General features: G+C 34.1%; 1 protein-coding gene across 1 annotated transcript in view; it reads right to left on the bottom strand.

The window, feature by feature from the left end:
- The window catches only part of TMPRSS15 (transmembrane protease, serine 15), a 135,809-nt gene that overhangs the window by 51,377 nt on the left and 65,822 nt on the right, over positions 1-18,610 (bottom strand). The window contains exons 14-16 of the mRNA XM_011926526.1: positions 12,271-12,360; positions 9,651-9,776; positions 6,908-7,048 (exon numbers count right to left, since the gene is read on the bottom strand). Of these exons, the coding sequence (XP_011781916.1) occupies positions 6,908-7,048; positions 9,651-9,776; positions 12,271-12,360 (357 nt within the window). The remainder of the gene's footprint in view (positions 1-6,907; positions 7,049-9,650; positions 9,777-12,270; positions 12,361-18,610) is intronic.

The following is an 18,610-nucleotide window of genomic DNA, read 5'->3' as shown; positions in this document are numbered from 1 at the left end:
CCCGCCACCTCGCCCAGCTAGTTTTTTATATTTTTTAGTAGAGATGGGGTTTCACCGTGTTAGCCAGGATGGTCTTGATCTCCTGACCTCGTGATCTGTCCGTCTTGGCCTCCCAAAGTGCTGAGATTACAGGCTTGAGCCACCGCGCCTGGCCTAGCCATTTCTTTTAATATTTCTCTGACCTTGGGCAAAGACAGTAGTCTTTCTGAGGCTCAGTTTCTTTGACTGTCAACAGAAGTAACTATTACTTTTGTCTTAGGTGTGTCAGGAGAATACATTTTAACAAATAATGAAGTATGCTTATCATAACAATATATATACAGAGAATATGCAGTACATAATATTTTTAACAGTAAAAACAGTAACAGTAAAAAAAAAATATATTTTTCACTGATTTTTTTTTTTGTTTTTGAGACAGTTTTGCTCTTGTTGCCCAGGCTGGAGTGCAATGGTGCCATCTCGGCTCTCTGTGACCTCTGCCTCCTGGGTTCAAGTAATTCTCCTGCCTCAGACTCCCAAGTAGCTGGGATTATAGGCATGCACCACCACACCGGGCTAATTTTGTATTTTTAGGTGAGACAGGGTTTCTCAATGTTGGTCAGGTTGGTCTCGAACTCCTGTTCTCAGGTGATCCGGTTGCCTCAGCCTCCCAAAGTGCTCGGATTACAGGTGTGAGCCACCATGCCTGGCCTTTCACTGATATTTTTTAAGTTAACATTCTTACTCCATGTGCTAGTTGTGCTATTTCTCCCTACGAATAATGAAATAAATATGAAAACATAACTAATCCTTTCCTCTTAGGATCTTACAATAATAATTGGAACTATATGTATGCTGTACTTTAAACTTTGAAGAATTTTGTATTTTTTCAACTGAAATCTGAGTTACCTTATTAAGAAAATATTTTTAGAAAGCCATGGCTGGTTGTTTCTACAAACCTTTATACTATGAGAAAACTTGGTTACATATCTCAAAATATAATGCTATTACGGAGGTTCTTGAAAATGTAACTAACAATTTGTTTCACAAGCATATTTTTAAACCAGATTAGTGAGATGACAAATGGGCAGAGATAATTACAGATTCTAAAGACAACATTAATACTTTGACTCTATATTTTATCTTTCAGGTATTAATTTTCCTTTAGAAAAAAGGAAGTCTTAAATGTAGGCAGAAGTGTTTGTGTTCAGATATTGTGTCTTAAGTTTATATTTTAATAAACCTTATTTAAAAAGTTGACAGCATGAATTACATATCCATGATCAATTATATTGATATACTTACAGAATGTTAGTCACCACTCTTTATTTTTAAATTATCTTATTACATTTTTCATAGCGTATTGAAATCACTATGTAGAGAATGAGTTCTCAATGACAATAATCTAATCACAGATAAATTTACTGATAATTTTACCCTCTTACTAATTTAATTTGAAAATCACATATGAGTTGAATGGAAACAGACAACTATCTGAATTAAAATTTAATTGATAACATATAAATATCTAAAAAATGTAATTCATTTTTGTGCTCTAGCTGAAGCTGTTAGGGTTATACTCTATGAATCCAGAAAAATAATAACTTGTTTCTATAAGCTGAATGAACTGGATGAAAAAATGCTGAATGGGGAAAATTGCATTGTTACTGAACTGAACAGAGATTTTAAAATCTGAGAAGTATAAATAAGCTCTTTGAAAATTTTCCTTACATGCATAAACTGGATTCTGATTCTTTGCAACACACGATAGTTCAGCTTCATTAAGCAGTCTTTAATCCAACAGTTTAACTCTCTCTGGACTCTGAAATCTTATTTCCGATAGTTTTATGCCCATGGTGAGGGAGAGAAAAAGAAATATTGCTAAGAATTGAATTTCCCCATCTCCTTTTATGGAGTCTCCAGTAGCGTTGCCTCATTTAGTCAACATATGCTTGGTTTAAAACAGAACAAAACTGATCTCTAAGGCACATGCCACACAATCTGGGGAGGGGTCAAACCTCCTAAACGTAATCAGCTGCCACTTCCACAGTTGCCTGAAAAACACTATTGAATTCCATCCTTAAGACTCTGAGTATCAGAAAAGAGCAATAAGGGGACATTTATAGGAGACAGATCTTCATAAATCTCTATTACATATACTTTATTACAATAGAAATGGAAATGTTAGGAACATAGTATAAAGAAAATAAGATACAAAAATACACTATACAATTGCATTAAATTTCAACTGAATGTCTTGGAAGGTGTCCCTAAAATATCTCCAGAAGATAAGTGAAGCAAAAATGATATTTGATGCCCATTTATACTTTTTTCTTAAAGAACCACCAAAGTAAATTGCCAGGATGTGTGTCCAATCTCACTTTCCCTTACCAGCTTGATTACCCTCCACAGCCAAGTCCCTGATTCTGTAATTGCTTTTCAGTCTTCGGGTATAAAAAATAATTTTGACGGAAGCAGACGGTGCTGTTGACAACTCAATCATTCCATTACTCACTTCCCAGCAGCATCTGCCCTATGTCTAGGATGAAGGTGAAACCACATTCCCCATGCATTTATCATGCAGTGATGGGCATTGAAGACTCTATTCTAGCTTTAATCAAGGGAAGTTTCTCTTAAAAATAACTTCATACATTACATACTAATGTAACAGTAGTAAATGAAATCTAGCTGTAGGCAAAAGAAATATAAAGATCTATGCACCATAAACTTGGTGTCTCTTTTGTGCTGAGAGAAATAGATTGTGCTCTGTTTTTGAGTTTGATCTTGAATCATAATTGCTTATAATGCTTTTCAGAGTCTTTGATGCTGTGTTTGTTTCATTATAAGAATCTGAGACAGGAAATAAATGAAAAGAAAGAACAACAGTATATCAAAGAGATATCTGCTCATCTATGTTTATTGCAGCACTATTCTTGATAGCCAAGTTACGCAGTGAACCTGAGTCCATCAACAGATGAAGACAGAGAGAGAATATGGTATCTTTGCACAACGGAATATTATGCAGTCACAATAAATATTGAAATTCTGCCATTTGCAATAACATGGAGGAAACTAGAGGATATTATGTTAAGTGAAATAGTCAGGCACAGAAAGACAAATGTTGTGTGTTCTCATTCATAGGTGGTAGCTAAATTAATTGATTTCATGAAGATAGTAAATAGAATGGTGGTCACCGGAGACTGAGAAGGGTACTGGGGAGGCAGGGTAAAGAAGGGTTTCAATGGGTACCAAAACAGAGTTACATAGAAGGAATAAGACCTAGTGTTTGGTAACACAATAAAATGACTATAGTTAACAATGATTTATGGTATATTTCAAAATAACTAGGGAAGACAATTTGGAATGCTCCTAACACTTAGAAATAATAAATGTTTGAAGTGAAGAATATTTCAGTTTCCCAGATTTGATGGTTGTAAATTATATGCTTGTATTAAAATATTACATATACTCCATAAACATGTAATTATTATGAGTCCATAAAACACAATTTAAACAAACTGTAACTGTAACTTTTGATGAAAGAGATCTGTCTCCATCTTCCTTTTGACAATCCATTTTCCTCTTTCCAAGTCTTTTCTCCCTTCTCATTTTCAATTTAAAATAGGGATTTAAAGATCTACTTTTTCTTAAAATTTTGTTTCAAGATGCTTTCACTTTTGCAGATGGTGGAATGTCCTGTGCTGTTACTCTGTTCTCACGCTGCTAATAACGACATACCTGAGACTAGATAATTTATATGAAAAAGGAGAATTAATGGACTTGCAGTTTCATATGGCTGGGGGAGCTTCATAATCATGGTAGAAGACAAAAGAGGAGAAAGGCACATCTTACATGGCAGCAGGCAAGAAAGAAGATGTGCCGGGAAACTCCTTTTTATAAAACCATCAGATCTCATGAGGCTTATTCGCTATCATGAGAACAGCACAGGAAAACCCACCCCCATGATTCAGTGATCTCCCACCGGCTCCCTCCCACAACACATGGGGATTATTACAATTCAAGGTGAGATCTGTGTGGGGATATAGAGCCAAACCAGATCACCTGCAATTATTTCAATTGTTTGGATACCTCAATAAATCTAATCCCCTATCTGTTAGAGCACAGTATTTTTTTTTAAAACCTCAATTACTTCAGGTTTTACTATTTATCTCGATTCCTTTAAAAGTATAACACTTCTTTCAAAAATCCTTTCCTTGACAGAATTCTTGAAAAAAATTTAGGATGGCCTCCAGTAGAATAGTACTAGGCATTAGATATTTACTTGCTTTATTTTATGATACTTTGCAGAAGAGAGTACAGAATTTTACTAAATTTAAATACAGCAGTTATTGACCCTTGTATATTTTTTAGTTGTGGGATTTTCTCTTTAAAACATGAGAAATATTACTTCAGTATTACTTCATTGTTTTAATATTCATAATTGAGTGAAATATAAAGCTGATCTTATTTTCAACACCTACAAAAATAATTTTACTTATTCTGCTAGAAATTTTCAGAAAAATTTCCCTCTTGAATTTTAAAACTTCACACAGAAAGTGGTATAACACTGATTCCTGCTTATTAATCTTTTTTATTGAACATGCTAAGGCTTCATGATTTTTCAGGTAATTTTATTCAGATTCAAAAAGTGTGTAATTTTTCTTTCATTGTATCTTTCACTATTAGTTTTGATCTGCTTTTTTTTTTTCAATTTCAGGAATGTTTATTATTTGCAAATTTGGTTTGGTGTATTTTCCTGCATGCCCGTTATAGACTCTCATATGTTTCCATCTCTCTTTATGTATTGTTTTTTCATTCTTCATCATGCTTTCCTGCAGCAATTTTTGTGGAAATGTGTGATGTGTGTGTTCTGCACAAGAGGTTCTGAATAATTGTGCAATTGACCAGAACACTAGGTGGTTCACACTGCTAACAAAGGCCTCTAATTAAGTCAGAAAGATTTGATTATGGCAGAGTTTCACAGAAAATTGCTCTGGCCAAAGATGGCCATCTTCTTCCAAATTTCTTGAGAGGAGACTTTATTGTAATGTCACTTGTGGGAGCCAGTACTGTGCAAAGACTATTCTATCAGGAGCCAAACATTATATAATAATTTAAAAAATTAGGGTCATAATTTTACATATAAAAGTATTGGTGGTAACAGTTTGTGTTTTTCTGTCATCTAAAGTTTGCTATTAACTAATTTACTTTCTATATAACACTAAGAAAGATTTAGTTTTTTTTTAACATTACATAACCAGTCTGTTTTATCTCAAGTGTGCTTGATTATTAACTACCAAAATGTCCTCATCTATGTCCATCACCCATCTATACTTTAAAAGTATAACTCAAATGTTGAATTAAATTAAAATAATAGGTTCACCACAAAGAGAAGGAAACTGAAATACCAGATAAAATAATTGGCAAACAAACAAGGTTATATATAATCATCAGCAACAAAATAAGAAACAAAATCAGTCATTCAATTCAAGATGACATTTTAAAAATTATGTTGATTAACATTTTCTAAAGTGATGATCAAATTTTCTTCTAAGTTAAATTCTTGCCCCCCCCCACACACACACACTTATGTAAATACATATCTATTGATATTTGCATCTCAATGTATTTTCTTCTTTATCTAACAAAATCATGTCATTTCTATACTTATTCTTTTTAGTGTACTCCATTATAAGATAAATTTTAATTTTGTATAGATCTCAAAGTGTTTACTAATTATTTTTTATTGATCCATGTCACTGTTGCTTGTAAGTAAACAGAGTAGCTTCTAAAATCAGTCACAAAATCCAGATTAATCGATTGAGCTACCACTTACTTCTATCTAAGTAGCATGGATATTACCAGTTGTGGCTCATTTTCAGGCCAGATGATAGACCCCTTAATTCTTTGCCATAAAGATTAAAGCAGGCAGCTTTCTGGGATGGTGTCCAAAGTCCTGGCCAGTTGTGAGTGGAGGAACAAAGATAAACACAGCCTAATAGCAGCTGGATTTTGTATTAGATAATAGGCCAGATGAAGACAAACTATCCAATCCTACCTCTTTTCTAGATATTCAAGTGTAAGACATCAATTGCACAAATACTTCTCTTCCTATGGAAGAGAAAGAGAGATGTAGGAAGTAGCATATATTCTGTTTTTCTAACATATTTGCACCTGGAAAGAACCACTGAGTTGTTGGGTAGTTCTATGAGACAAATCATAGTCCAAGGGGAGTATCAAGTTGTACAATTTATTTGCAGACTGCCGAATGCAAATATATGCAAATACTAGATATATAAATATATATATCCACATTCATACATATCCATATATATATATATACACATATACATATATCCATGATGAACATGCCACTATTTTGTTTGCTCTTGTTGATTATTTTATGGATATAATAAAACACCCAGTGTCGGAGGGTTGGGCATGCCAGCAAATAGCATTAAATTCCTACACTGCAGTGCTTTACTCCGGTTATCTCCAATAAGTTAATGATGTTAATTATTTAATTGAATGTTGTTGGCATGCCAACAGCTCTCTTGCCTGTTTCCTTCTTTGCTCTCTGAAAATGTTCTTGACATGGGAAACATGACAGTCTTCCTTCCTTACAGGATCAAGTATCCTACTTTTAACATTTAACATGGCCCTCTTCAGTGAACAAAATTCAACACTCCTTACATATCAGAGAGGTCCAAGTAAGTCTGCTAAAAACTTTTGTGGCTTCCTACTTTGAACAAACTTAGGTAATGGTAATACATATGTAAAGGAGGAGAGATAATCTTCATTAAGATGAAGAAGAATGAGTGTCACAGAAGGAAAGCATTAAAATCATGATTTTGGCCTTGAAATTCTGTATACCGTTGCTGTTTTGCTCCGAAAGTTATGACGCAATGTGTGATTTATGGTCTCTTACCTGGAATCCCCAAGTGATAGCCAGTAGTGAAGTTTGCTTTAAACCCTCCTCTCGCCGACGCATCATTAGTAATGAGAAGCACAGTCATTCTATTGGTGGTAGAGAACACATCCTTTACTGGACCAGGCCCTGTGTACACAGCTGTTCCGAAGGAAAACGAGACAATCAGTGAGATGATCCTTTGGATCTAGAAGGAAATGTACCCCACATCTCAGTTCCATCTGCCAGACATAGGGCTACATATTACATGGCTCACTCATAGAGCAGCCATAGGTAAATGAATGCACACATTCTTTTACATTTTGAACACTCTTCAACAAAGCCAACTTCTCTTTAAACATTTTTGATATTACTTGAGGGCAGCTCTATAATGTAATGATGAATTACTTATAATATATCTGACTTAGTATCACTGTTATTCAAAGCTCATGTTATCTCAGATAAATGACTGCTTATAAAGACCTTTATAAAGCAATGGAGTTTATAGTCACCTTTAGTAAACTGCTAACCAAACATATTCAGTATTTTTTGTGTGTTGAATCATAAACCTAATCTGAAGGATGGATTGTTTAGAGATTGAGAATATTAACTGCATAGTGGCTTTTAAACATTTTCCCCTTAATCCCTCGGCTTTGGGGATTTCATAAACAATAAAACATTCTTTACTGTATTTCAGCTAATTAAAAACTACATTTATTTTAAAAAGTTTTATATAAGGGAAGCCCTGAAAGTGATTCAGTTTCAAAAGACCTTCTTGCCTACAAATTTTAAAACAATAACTCAGAGATCTTTCTGGAATTCTTATTCACTTTTCAATGATTTGTTTAACTATTAACAGGTGAAATGACACATTTTATTTTTTTAGATGATGAGCAGTCTGAAATTTTTATTTGAAGAATAATTTGATCTAAAATGGGAAAACTATTTAAGATTTTTTATATGTGTATAAAAGAACCAAATTTCAGATTCCTCAGTTCTTGCCAACCTTCTAATCGCAACAAAATATTCTTTATTTGTTCTATGTGTGACTCCCAAAATCCTGGGCTCCCAGAAACCCAGGAAGCTCACACTCTAGAACTTTGTGAGATTTTGCTGCAGAATTCTGCATAAGGGCTGACTGATGAAAATGTTGGGGAACCCTCCCCACCACACTGTCCCTTGATGCGCTCTAGAAAATTTTCTCTGGAGTCTTCATTGATTAGTTGCAGCATTCATGTGATTGTATCCTGATTGCATATCTAACAGATCAGATTTTACTATAAATGATGAATACAAGTCCAAAGCACAGTTAGATACAACACTTTTTTTGGGTGTGGGGGGGCGATAAAATTCTTCTTACTTGTATCATTTCATTCATCAAAATTGATCATTTAAGCATCTTTATTTAATGTGTGACATATCAAGAGACACCTTTTTCTTAAAAATGACCAGCCTGGCCAACATGGTGAAACCCCGTCTCTAGTAAAAATACAAAAACTTAGCTGGGCATGGTGATGGGCACCTGTAATTCAATCTACTCAGGAGGCTGAGCCAGGAGGATCGCATAAACCCAGGAGACAGAGGTTTCTGTGAGCCGAGATCGCACCACTGTACTCCAGCCTGGGTGACAGAGCGAGACTCCATCTTAACAACAACAACAGCAACAACAAAATGGTGGTAGCTAAATAACATATTAGCTATCATGTTTGACTGATAACTTTTAAGTGTGTTAGCATGTATTCTATGATCTATAGAATACACAAAATTTCCTCTATCATAGTACACTCTGTAACAAAAATTTCCTCTACAGTAGTACACTCTCCCTAGGCTTATTTAAAAATAATCGATAAATAAAAAAGAAAAATAAACTTTGGTCAATTTTTGAAGCATTCTTAGGTACCTATACAGAAGCAGCTAGTACTAGAGACACAGCCAAAGTAATAATAAAATGTAAAGTAAAACTCATTAAAAAATTTTGTATAACAACACAATTTGAATAGTTTGAAGTAAAATAAAAACTGATTTAATAGTTATCTTTGGACATCCGATGTACATACAAAGAGAACTACATAACGGGTGTCCTTCGCTTCTAGTCTCCAATGTGTAGTGCTTGTGGTAGTCGATTAATACCAGCTGGTTGGAACTGATGATTCAAAAATATTGTCAAGAATAGTTGAACTCATGGAGATAGAGAGTAGAATGATGGTTACCAGTGGCTGGAAAGGGTACTGGGAAGGGTGGGGGAGTGAGGATGATTAATGGATACAAAAATATAGTTAGAATGAATAAGATCTAGTATCTCACAGCACAATAGGGTGACCACAGCCAATAATAAGTTACTGCACATTTAAAAATAACTAAAAGAGCATAACTGGGTTGTAACACAAAGACAGGAGAAATGCTTGAGGTGATGGATACACTATTCACATGGATGTGATTATTATGCATTGTAGGCCTATATCAAACTACCTCATGTATCCCGTAAATACATCCACCTACTATGCACCCATGAAAATTAAAAATGAATTTAAAAAGTGAAAATAATTAATCCTGCTTTGTGAAGAACGTTCAAGAAAAATATTATGTTGTCACTATTTTAAATATGCCCTAAATTGTAAGCTCCACATAAACTTATGCCACCTTATTATTGTATTTTCGTTTTGCAAGTTGTAAAAGAGTGATTACATTTATTAAGAAATGCTCTTTCCATCAGAACAACATCTTGAGCTACACAATCTTTACAATATTCAGACTGCAGACTTACCTAAGAGCAAGGAATCAGCTTCTCCACCATCTCTTATTTCAACTACATCGTTAATATTTTCTAAGTCAAATTCTTGAAAATGAAGTTGTATATTCTCTCCTTTTTGTGCATTTAAAATCCAAACACCTTAAAAGTAAGAAGTAACATTTAATTTGGAACACACTTGGTGATTTCTCTTAAAAGCTTCACTCTCTTGAGAATTTCAAATAACTTAAAAAAAAAAATTTGTTTTCCATTTCATGAAAATCAGTATTTTGAGGTGTTTCTTTTTTCCTTTCATTACTTTTTTTTGGTGAGAAAATATATTGGTTTATTTAGTAATATTTATAGTAATGTTTCAATTAAATTTGAAATTATTTAGTATAATTGATATTTTTATGAAATGGAATACTTTAATCAAAGTTTACAAATATTATTTTACCTGTACAATATAACATTTATGAATATCAAAAGATACTAAAATTATAGTTTTATTTATTTAATTTTCCATTATCAAATTTAGAAGAAAATTAGGTAATTAAAATGCAATTTATAGGACAAGTAAGCTTTAATATTTATTTTCAAAGTTTCTGCATTTATTTACATTTAGTTCATTAAAGAAACAAAAACAAAATGAAACAAGACAACCAGCATCAATAAACACTTCTTGTTTTTACTGATTTCTGAACTGATTTAACCTTCAGATTTTTTTCTAGGCCATTCTTCTCTCATTCTCTATTAGTTTTCTCATTCACTCTTAAGAAATATAACTGTATTTATATAGTCACAATTTCTAAGTCTTTATTTTCTGCACTTTTTTGAGATGCAGGCAAATTTATCTCCTTATTTACTGTCTATGGCTGTACATATTTCAAATCCAACATGTTCTAAAGAAAAAGCAGAATTATCTCTTTTGCAAACTCATTTATCTTATCCTTCCTATCTCAGTGGCACTGCTAATCACCCACTCACAGTTCTCTATGCTTGCAACCTCAGCACCTTCCCTAATCTCCTTTCCCCTACCGCATCCAATCAATCACCAAAGCCTGTTAATACTACCTCCTATATCCTTTGAATCCCATTTACTTCTCAAGTCCTTTGCCACCATGACAAGAGTTCAAATAACTATAGTTTCTCATCTCCCAGTTGGTGATGCTGATGGTTCTCGTCCCTTACCGTTGATCTCTGATCTAAAATGCAAGCTCCTTTTTATCACCATTTTCCTGTCAACTATTCAAAGAACTCCCCAGTGCTCTCAGAATGGAATTCAAACTTCATAGCATGGTGCAAAATCCCTTCACACTTCTAATTTTACCCATTACCATTATTTAATTTTTCTTGGAGATTCAAGAAACAGTTGTCTCCTACTTTAGTATGTCAAGGACTCTCCACGTCTCTCCACAGAGTCCTGCCTTTACCCTTATTATAAAAGTATTTTGGACATTTTGTGCCTGACAACATATTGAGTCACCCTCTATACTGTGCTACATTTGTGTCTTCTTTACTTACTTCAGACTAAGGAAATAAAGTATTGAATACACATTTGTCAAATAAACAAATACATTTAAATTTAATAAATTTCTCCAAATTGTTTCAATGTTCCACCGCTTGCTGGATTTTTCAGATTATCACTGTTCAAATGATGTTTAAAAGATGTCTTCAGTGTGAAGCAGAGATAACTTTGTTTCCCCAAACAAGTCAAATTAGATTAGTTGCCATTTATTTTTGGGGGATGAGTTATCTGTCTACAATACTGACCCTATATGCACCTATAAAAGTGATGCTCTCTTATCTCTTGATCATCTGAAGGAAGAAGGTTGGCTTTTTCTGACGACATATTTTCCCCACCACTGGGGCATTTCTTTCATTGACAGAATTCTCCATTTAGCTTAGTGGTCTTAACCATGCATGGCCATGGAAAGATGTTTGTTTCCCAACCCAAACTCCTGAAGTGGAACCTTTGTAGGATGGGCTAGGGAATCTGCATCTCCAAACCAGTCTTTATGTATCTCTCTATGGGTTTCTCTATTTAGGAACATTGATCTAGAGGTAGTCTTTATGCAGTTTTAGCAAACTATTTTCTCTAGACAAAATTTTTAGTGATCTTTCTTATAATTTTATTTTTTATACTGGAAATAATTACATTACTGTAGCTATCTGCTTTATTGACTCCACTGTATATTTGCAAAAAGTGTGAATGCTACAACAGGTTCTTTACTTTTTAATACTTCCCATTGTCTTTGTCCTTTGAAATTGCAAACTTGTTAAACACACTGTAGACATTATATGCACAGACAAGGAAAGTGATTTAGAAAGTGGTGTCTGGAGTAACACTGGCTCTCTCACTGTTATTCAACTTCTAAATTTGGAATTACAATAATGACACCTGCTGCAAGAAGTTCTTGTGGGAAATGAATGAAATAATGTATATTGGGCATTAACACAGTGCCTGGCATGAAACAAATGCTGTATATATTTAGGAATTATTGTTATCTTTGTTGTTATATTAAGCAATCTTATAGGTAGACATGACAGGTGTACCCATGTTTGACAAATTGATAATCTACTTTGCTGTGCCAAGGGGAGATCTACATTTCATATGGAGATTTGTTTCTGGTGACCTGGAAAAGAAATGACTCACAGAAAGCCAGATTAGGGTAGCTGTTTGGAAAGTTCATAGAACTGAATGTTGTATTTGGCTCCCACAGTTCAAAAGGTCCTCCACAGTCCGCTGAAAAGGAAAGCAATGGGAAATCATTAGTAACACAATGTTTATTTCAGAGAGCTAATACCATATGCCAGCGAATTTTCAATTACATTTCTTAGAATACAAATTTTGACAAGCAAATTTTAGTCATGTAAGGGTAAATGTTGCAGTTTAAGTAAAGGAAAAATACTCAATAGATTAAATAGATAAGAACTCTAATGATCAGTGATGTTGAGCTTTTTTCATGTGACTGTTGTCTACATGTATGTTATCTTTTGAAAAGTGTTTGTTCATGTCCTTTGCCCACTTTTTTGTGTAGTTGTTTATTCTTTTTCTAGTAAATTTCTTTTTCTTGTAAATTTTCATATAAAGTTCTTTATAGAAGCTGGATATTGGACCTTTGTCAGATGCATAATTTGCAAAAGGTACCATCTGACACCAGTCAGAGTGGCTATTACTAAAAAGTCAAAAAATAACAAATATTGGAGAGCTTGTGGAGAAAAAGAAACACTTGTAGACTGTTGGTGGGAATGTAAATTAGTTAAACTATGTGGAAGACAGTGTGGTAATTTCTCAAAGACCTAAAGACAGAAATACCATTTGACCCAGCAATTCCGCTACCAGGTAGGTATATACTCAAAGGAATATAAATCCTTCTATTATAAAGACACATGCACACATTTGTTCATTGCAGTGCTATTCAAAATAGGAAAGACTTTGAATCAACCTAAATGGCCATCAATGATAGACTGGATAAAGAAAAGGTGGTACATATACACCATGGAGTACTATGTAGTAATAAAAAATAATGAGATCACGACATTTGCAGGGACATGGACGGAGCTGGAGACCATTATCCTTAGCACACTAACACAAGAACAGAAAATCAAATTCTGCATGTTCTCACTTAGAAGTGAAAGCTAAATGATGAGAACACATGGACACATAGAGGGAAACAACACACACTGGGGCCTTTCGGAGGGTGGAGAGTGGTAGGAGGGAGGAGAATCAGGAAGAATAAGTAGTGAAAACTAGGCTTAATACCTGGGTGATGAAATAGTCTGTACAACCAACCTCCATGACACGAGTTTACCTGTGTAACAAACCTGCACTTGTTCCCCTGAACTTAAAAGTTAAAAAGAAAATTGGAAAAAAAAAAAAAAAAGATAAGAACTATTCAAAATTTCTTTAGTATTCTTAAGGCCCTTGTGAATCTTCAAGAAAGCATGATAGTGTGCAGCACTTCCCTAAAATTATTTGTACAAAGGAACTTTTTTGACAAATATCTTTTATAAATAGATTTCATAAACAAAGGTATCAAATCCCTAATGTAGAAAATGTTTACTTACAATAAAAGAAATTCAATATTTACCACTCTCTAACGAGAAAGGCTAGTAAATCATTTAATTCTGCAATTCTTGATTTTCCTTTTTTTCCCTTTTATTTATTTATTTATTGGTAGTCTTAAGGGGAGGCTTCACTATTCTGCACATTGATACTAAGGAAAGGGAGACCATTAAGCAAATGTCTTCATTTGCTTAATGGATGCTCTGATCTGGTAGCCAACATTGGGCAGAAGCCAAGTAGAGACAAGTAACTTATTAAGGCAAATTTATTAAAACAATAGAGCACGGATCTTCCAGCTCAGAGTCTGACCCTGTAAGTAGGTAGATTAACTTTATAAAATTCTTAACATACTTTGGTGTTTCATTTATTAGAAACAAATTCTAAAGTAATGTAAAAAATCAACAACTATTTTAAACATTCTAATTGTATCTACTTCTTGTTACCATTATTATGTTTTAAAATAAGACCAAAAGAAGAAAAGTAACCTAATTTGAAGAATGCAGAAAACTGGAATAAATATATTATTTTCTATTATTAAAGGCATATAATACTGGGATTATTTACCCCCAATAAACTAGAAATGAGATTGTGGGAGGAATAATTAAGTGTCTCTACATCTATGACAGGGTCTATAGCCATACTCTCTTCTTTAATTTCTCTTTCATATATCATCTGCCTTATTCCTGTAAATCACTTTAAATTCATGTGCATCTTCAAAATTTACATGTAACGCACTGCTTAGATTTGAGTTTCATGATGCATATGATGGGAGAGAGAAGGCAATTACTCTGACTTAGTGTTGGGATCCTTGCCAACCTGTCCTGTTCAGTAAAGAGAGAGGGCATGATCCTATTCTACATGACTCCCAGGGCCAGGTTTGTCTAGACCCAGATGAACTTATCAAAATAACAAAATGTTTTACCAAAGCTTGCAAAGTGTTTCCATGCATGTTATCTCATATGGGGAGAGAATGCAGTGCATAAGAGGAGGATTTGTTGGAGTTACTGGATAAAAATTGTTGCTCTGAGTTAGTTGTCTTGGAGACAACTAGATATCTATTAAGGATTTTTTGGATTGTTGTAAAATTCGAGATAACTTAAGAAATGTTCCTTTGCATTACCTGCCATACTTAGTACTGGTTTTCAAGGCAACCCTGTGGATTAGGTAATTATTATTATTATTTCAGCTTTAAATGGAAAATCTGAGAATTACAGATATTCACTTGCTTGTTAATGCCATACACAGCCACCTAGTGTCAAAGTCAAGACCTCATCGTGGTTAATCTCAAGCTCATCCCACAGCACTTTACTGTCTCCTATTGGGTTGATTAAACTTTGAATGATTTCCACCATCTGGTTCACACTGCCATAGGCAGGGTTTCAGTTGAGTCTCTATAACTGGCACTTCATAGGTACATAACAAAAAAAGGGCAGTGGATGAAAACACTGACAAGTAAGGTCAAGGATGGGTAAACCTAGAAGGAAGAAGAGAGTGTACACGGGGTGCTGAGAAAGGCATGTGAACCTATGAAAGAACAGCAATGGAGAATAAGGGCAAGTTCTCAACAGGAAATCATGACTAATTTACAAAGATTTCGGAAGAAGGGTCTACCACAATCCTATAACCTCTACATGCACATGGCACATTTAACTTCAATAATTCTACATTGCTATGAAACACTTCTTTTAATCCTTAATGAGACCAGTGAAGGAGGGAATGTGTAACTAACTGCAGGGACAAATATTCCACTCAGATATAAGAGTGGGAAAAAGTAACTGCCTATTTCACAAATTTAGCAGTGGCCAATAGTGGGTTTAAAAAAAAATGTTTTTGTATTTTTTACCATTATTCTTATTTTATCCTCAAGTAACAAGAAAAAATGTAAAACCTTATATTCCTGATATAGTAAATAGCTGAGATTTGGAAAATGCATTGGATTTTGACATAATTGAACACTTAGTGTGCTATACTTAAAGATGAGTAGGTAGGATGTTAATGAGTACATAACAAGAACTCAAACGTTGTCAAGTGTAATAGTTAAACCTGTCAAGGCAGGCAGTTTACTTAGGATTTCTCCACTAAACACAAGTCTTGGAAAATGCATCCCTTTAAAATACTTAAGCACTTTTTGAAACGCATTTAAATTATAATTTATTATCAAATAACTGACCAAGAAGACATCTCTGATCCTTGGCCTGATAAAATAGATCAGTTACTCTCTGCATATAAATGACTGTAAAGAATTGGTAAAAGCACTTTAAGTCATTCTAAATATGATGACACAATTTACTTTAATGGTGGTGTTGATCTAGCAGAGATGTGGCGTGTACTTCTAATAGAGAAACTAAAGATTAATGAAATGTAATTCCAGATATCAAAGTCATGCTGTGCCATTAGGTAAAACATCCTCAGCCAGGGAAAGAGAGTAAAATAGCCTGTCTGGTATAGGGAATTATATTCATTTACAGTGTTAAATTCCTTCTTTTTTTTTTTTCTGGGAGCTGTTCTCTCAAACACTTGTGTTCTGATTAATTTCTTGCTATGCCACTAGGGATTTTCACTGCATATACTATGTAAATAACATGCAGTATTTGGCAAAGTGATTGCCAAGGATAGATATTTTCCTTGATGCGTGTCATTTTTACTCCATGCTTAAGCTTCTGATGTCCATGAAATGTGTGTTAACGCAGGGGTGTTTACTGAGAGGTGAAAAGGAGAAGAGCCTAGCTTTCATCTACAATGAGAGGGCTTTAATTAAAAATATTTATGGCAAAACAAGAAATGAGACTATGGGAAAAACAGATTTTTGATTGATACTTTACGTGATAGAATTAATAGATGTAGCTTGAAAAATAATACAGCCTATTGATTGATGTTTGAATATATAAAAAGTGGCTAATTTTCAAAATTCGCTATTGTTTTTCATCATTATTGTAATAGATACTCAAATCTTTTGGTATTACAAATAGCATTTTAAAAGTTTAGGTTGTAATTTAAAGTAAAATATTCCATAAAATTTTGTGTTCATTTTATCAAAATTTATGTTTGCATTAACAAGTTATAGTGATCATTCCTGATATAAATATTTTTATTAAATGTGCAACAATAAAGTTCAGATTTTTTTTCTCTGTGCTCTAAATTTGGTTATTAATAAAAATCCAGACAATGAGAGCTCAAAAACATAGGCTATTAGTTTGTTTTGTTTTGTCTTGCTTTGAGATTGAGTCTTACTCTGTTGCCCAGACTGGAGTGCTGTGGCTATTCACAAGCATGATCGTAGTGCACTCCAGCCTTGAACTCCTGACTTCAAAGCATCATCCTGTCTCAGGCTTCTGAGTAGCTCGGACAACAGGTATGTGCCACTGTGCCTGGCTCAGGCTATTAGTTTTAGAGGTAAAATAGTTAAAACAAAATAAAACAGCCCAAAACACACTGATATAAGTGTATATGTTTGCAGTTAATATGGAGTTTGCTACAGGTTTGACTATAAGTCATACTAACGATATAGAAAGCAAGCAGTTCTGCTGAATATGGCTATCAATTTCACTGCTGAATAAGGCCATCAATTTCAAGAGAGGTAGAGAGGTAGACAGGTACTGATTGATTCATATCTACATGAAGAACTAAAGTTACATTATTTAGCTCTAAGTATTAGGTCACATCTACAAAACTTTCCAAATTAACTTCCCCTCTACCCCACCCCAGAGAGACAGGGTTTCGCCATGTTGGCAAGGCTGGTCTTGAATTCCTGGCCTCAAGTGATCTGCCCCCCTGAGCCTCCCAAAGTGCTGAGATTACAGGTGTGAGGTACCGCACCCGACCATGCCCAATTACCTTTAATTCACATTTGGAAGCAGAAAATGGCTTTAAAAATGGTGAAATAAAGAAAAACTGTGGAAATAGAGTGAATATTATAATATCTAATACTATAGCTAGGTGTTTTGTTTTTGGTTTTGTTTTTAATTAGTTTTAACAGCCCCAGAAGTAAGCCAGGGGCCTGAAATGTGGATTTAGTTTTGTATACACCTATTTCTGTTCAGTAGGTATCTTGTCATGAATCATCGAAATTGTTTTAAATTGGCGTGATAGTCGTGTAATGGAATGTTTACTCTCTTAAAGTGTGCTCAGTGCAATCCCCACATTTAAATTCATTTGTACCAACATCACAGAGCAACAATTGTAGAACTGATGCAGCAGAACATTACTAAAGTCATGAAATGGAAGAATCTCTGTGGTTATAAAAGCCGAACTTACATTTCCTTAAACTAGACACAATGTGGGTTCCTAGGAAAGAGGGAGGAAACTGAGCTTTATTACTCAGTCACTGGTCTGGGATTGTTTTCTTCCCTAAATGCTCTAAACGAAGCCAAAGAAAGGCTATTAGCCAGTCAGCCATGGTTTCCTTTTATCACTGCTTAAACAAGTCAGTGATCTGGAACCAAAAAAGCTCTGCTCAAATAAGAATTTCACTGAACCAATTGCAAATGGCATTAGAGTGAAATTGTTCAGAATACATTTGATGGTAATTAACATTTTCTGCTGTGAAAAATATTGTCTTGAAGTGAACCATTTGGAAACTGGAACAAACAGACTCTGGGCAGATTCTAAAGTTTGTATTTTCAAATCAGATGGGTTATTCTTTCATTATAATTTCCCTATTGTTAAAATAGATGGGGACATCAAGCTTGACATCAAGGCATTCTCTTTTTCTCTTTCTGATTGGAATGTAAATATGAAGACTATAAGGGTCATATAGATAAATTTTTAACTTAAGAAACCATATTTAAAATTTTGTTTCTATGTATGTATGATGTAAAAAAATTATCTCAAATTTTCTATTTTAGGTAGTGATGAGATGTTGCTACATTTTAAATATCAGGTCTAAGAATCTATGTTACTTCCTCCCAGAAAATTGTTCTTCTTTATT

The sequence above is a fragment of the Colobus angolensis genome, unplaced genomic scaffold (genome assembly GCF_000951035.1).
Source record: "Colobus angolensis palliatus isolate OR3802 unplaced genomic scaffold, Cang.pa_1.0 Scaffold69, whole genome shotgun sequence".
NCBI classification, from domain to species: domain Eukaryota; kingdom Metazoa; phylum Chordata; class Mammalia; order Primates; family Cercopithecidae; genus Colobus; species Colobus angolensis.
This window is presented reverse-complemented; position numbering and strand designations above follow the sequence as displayed.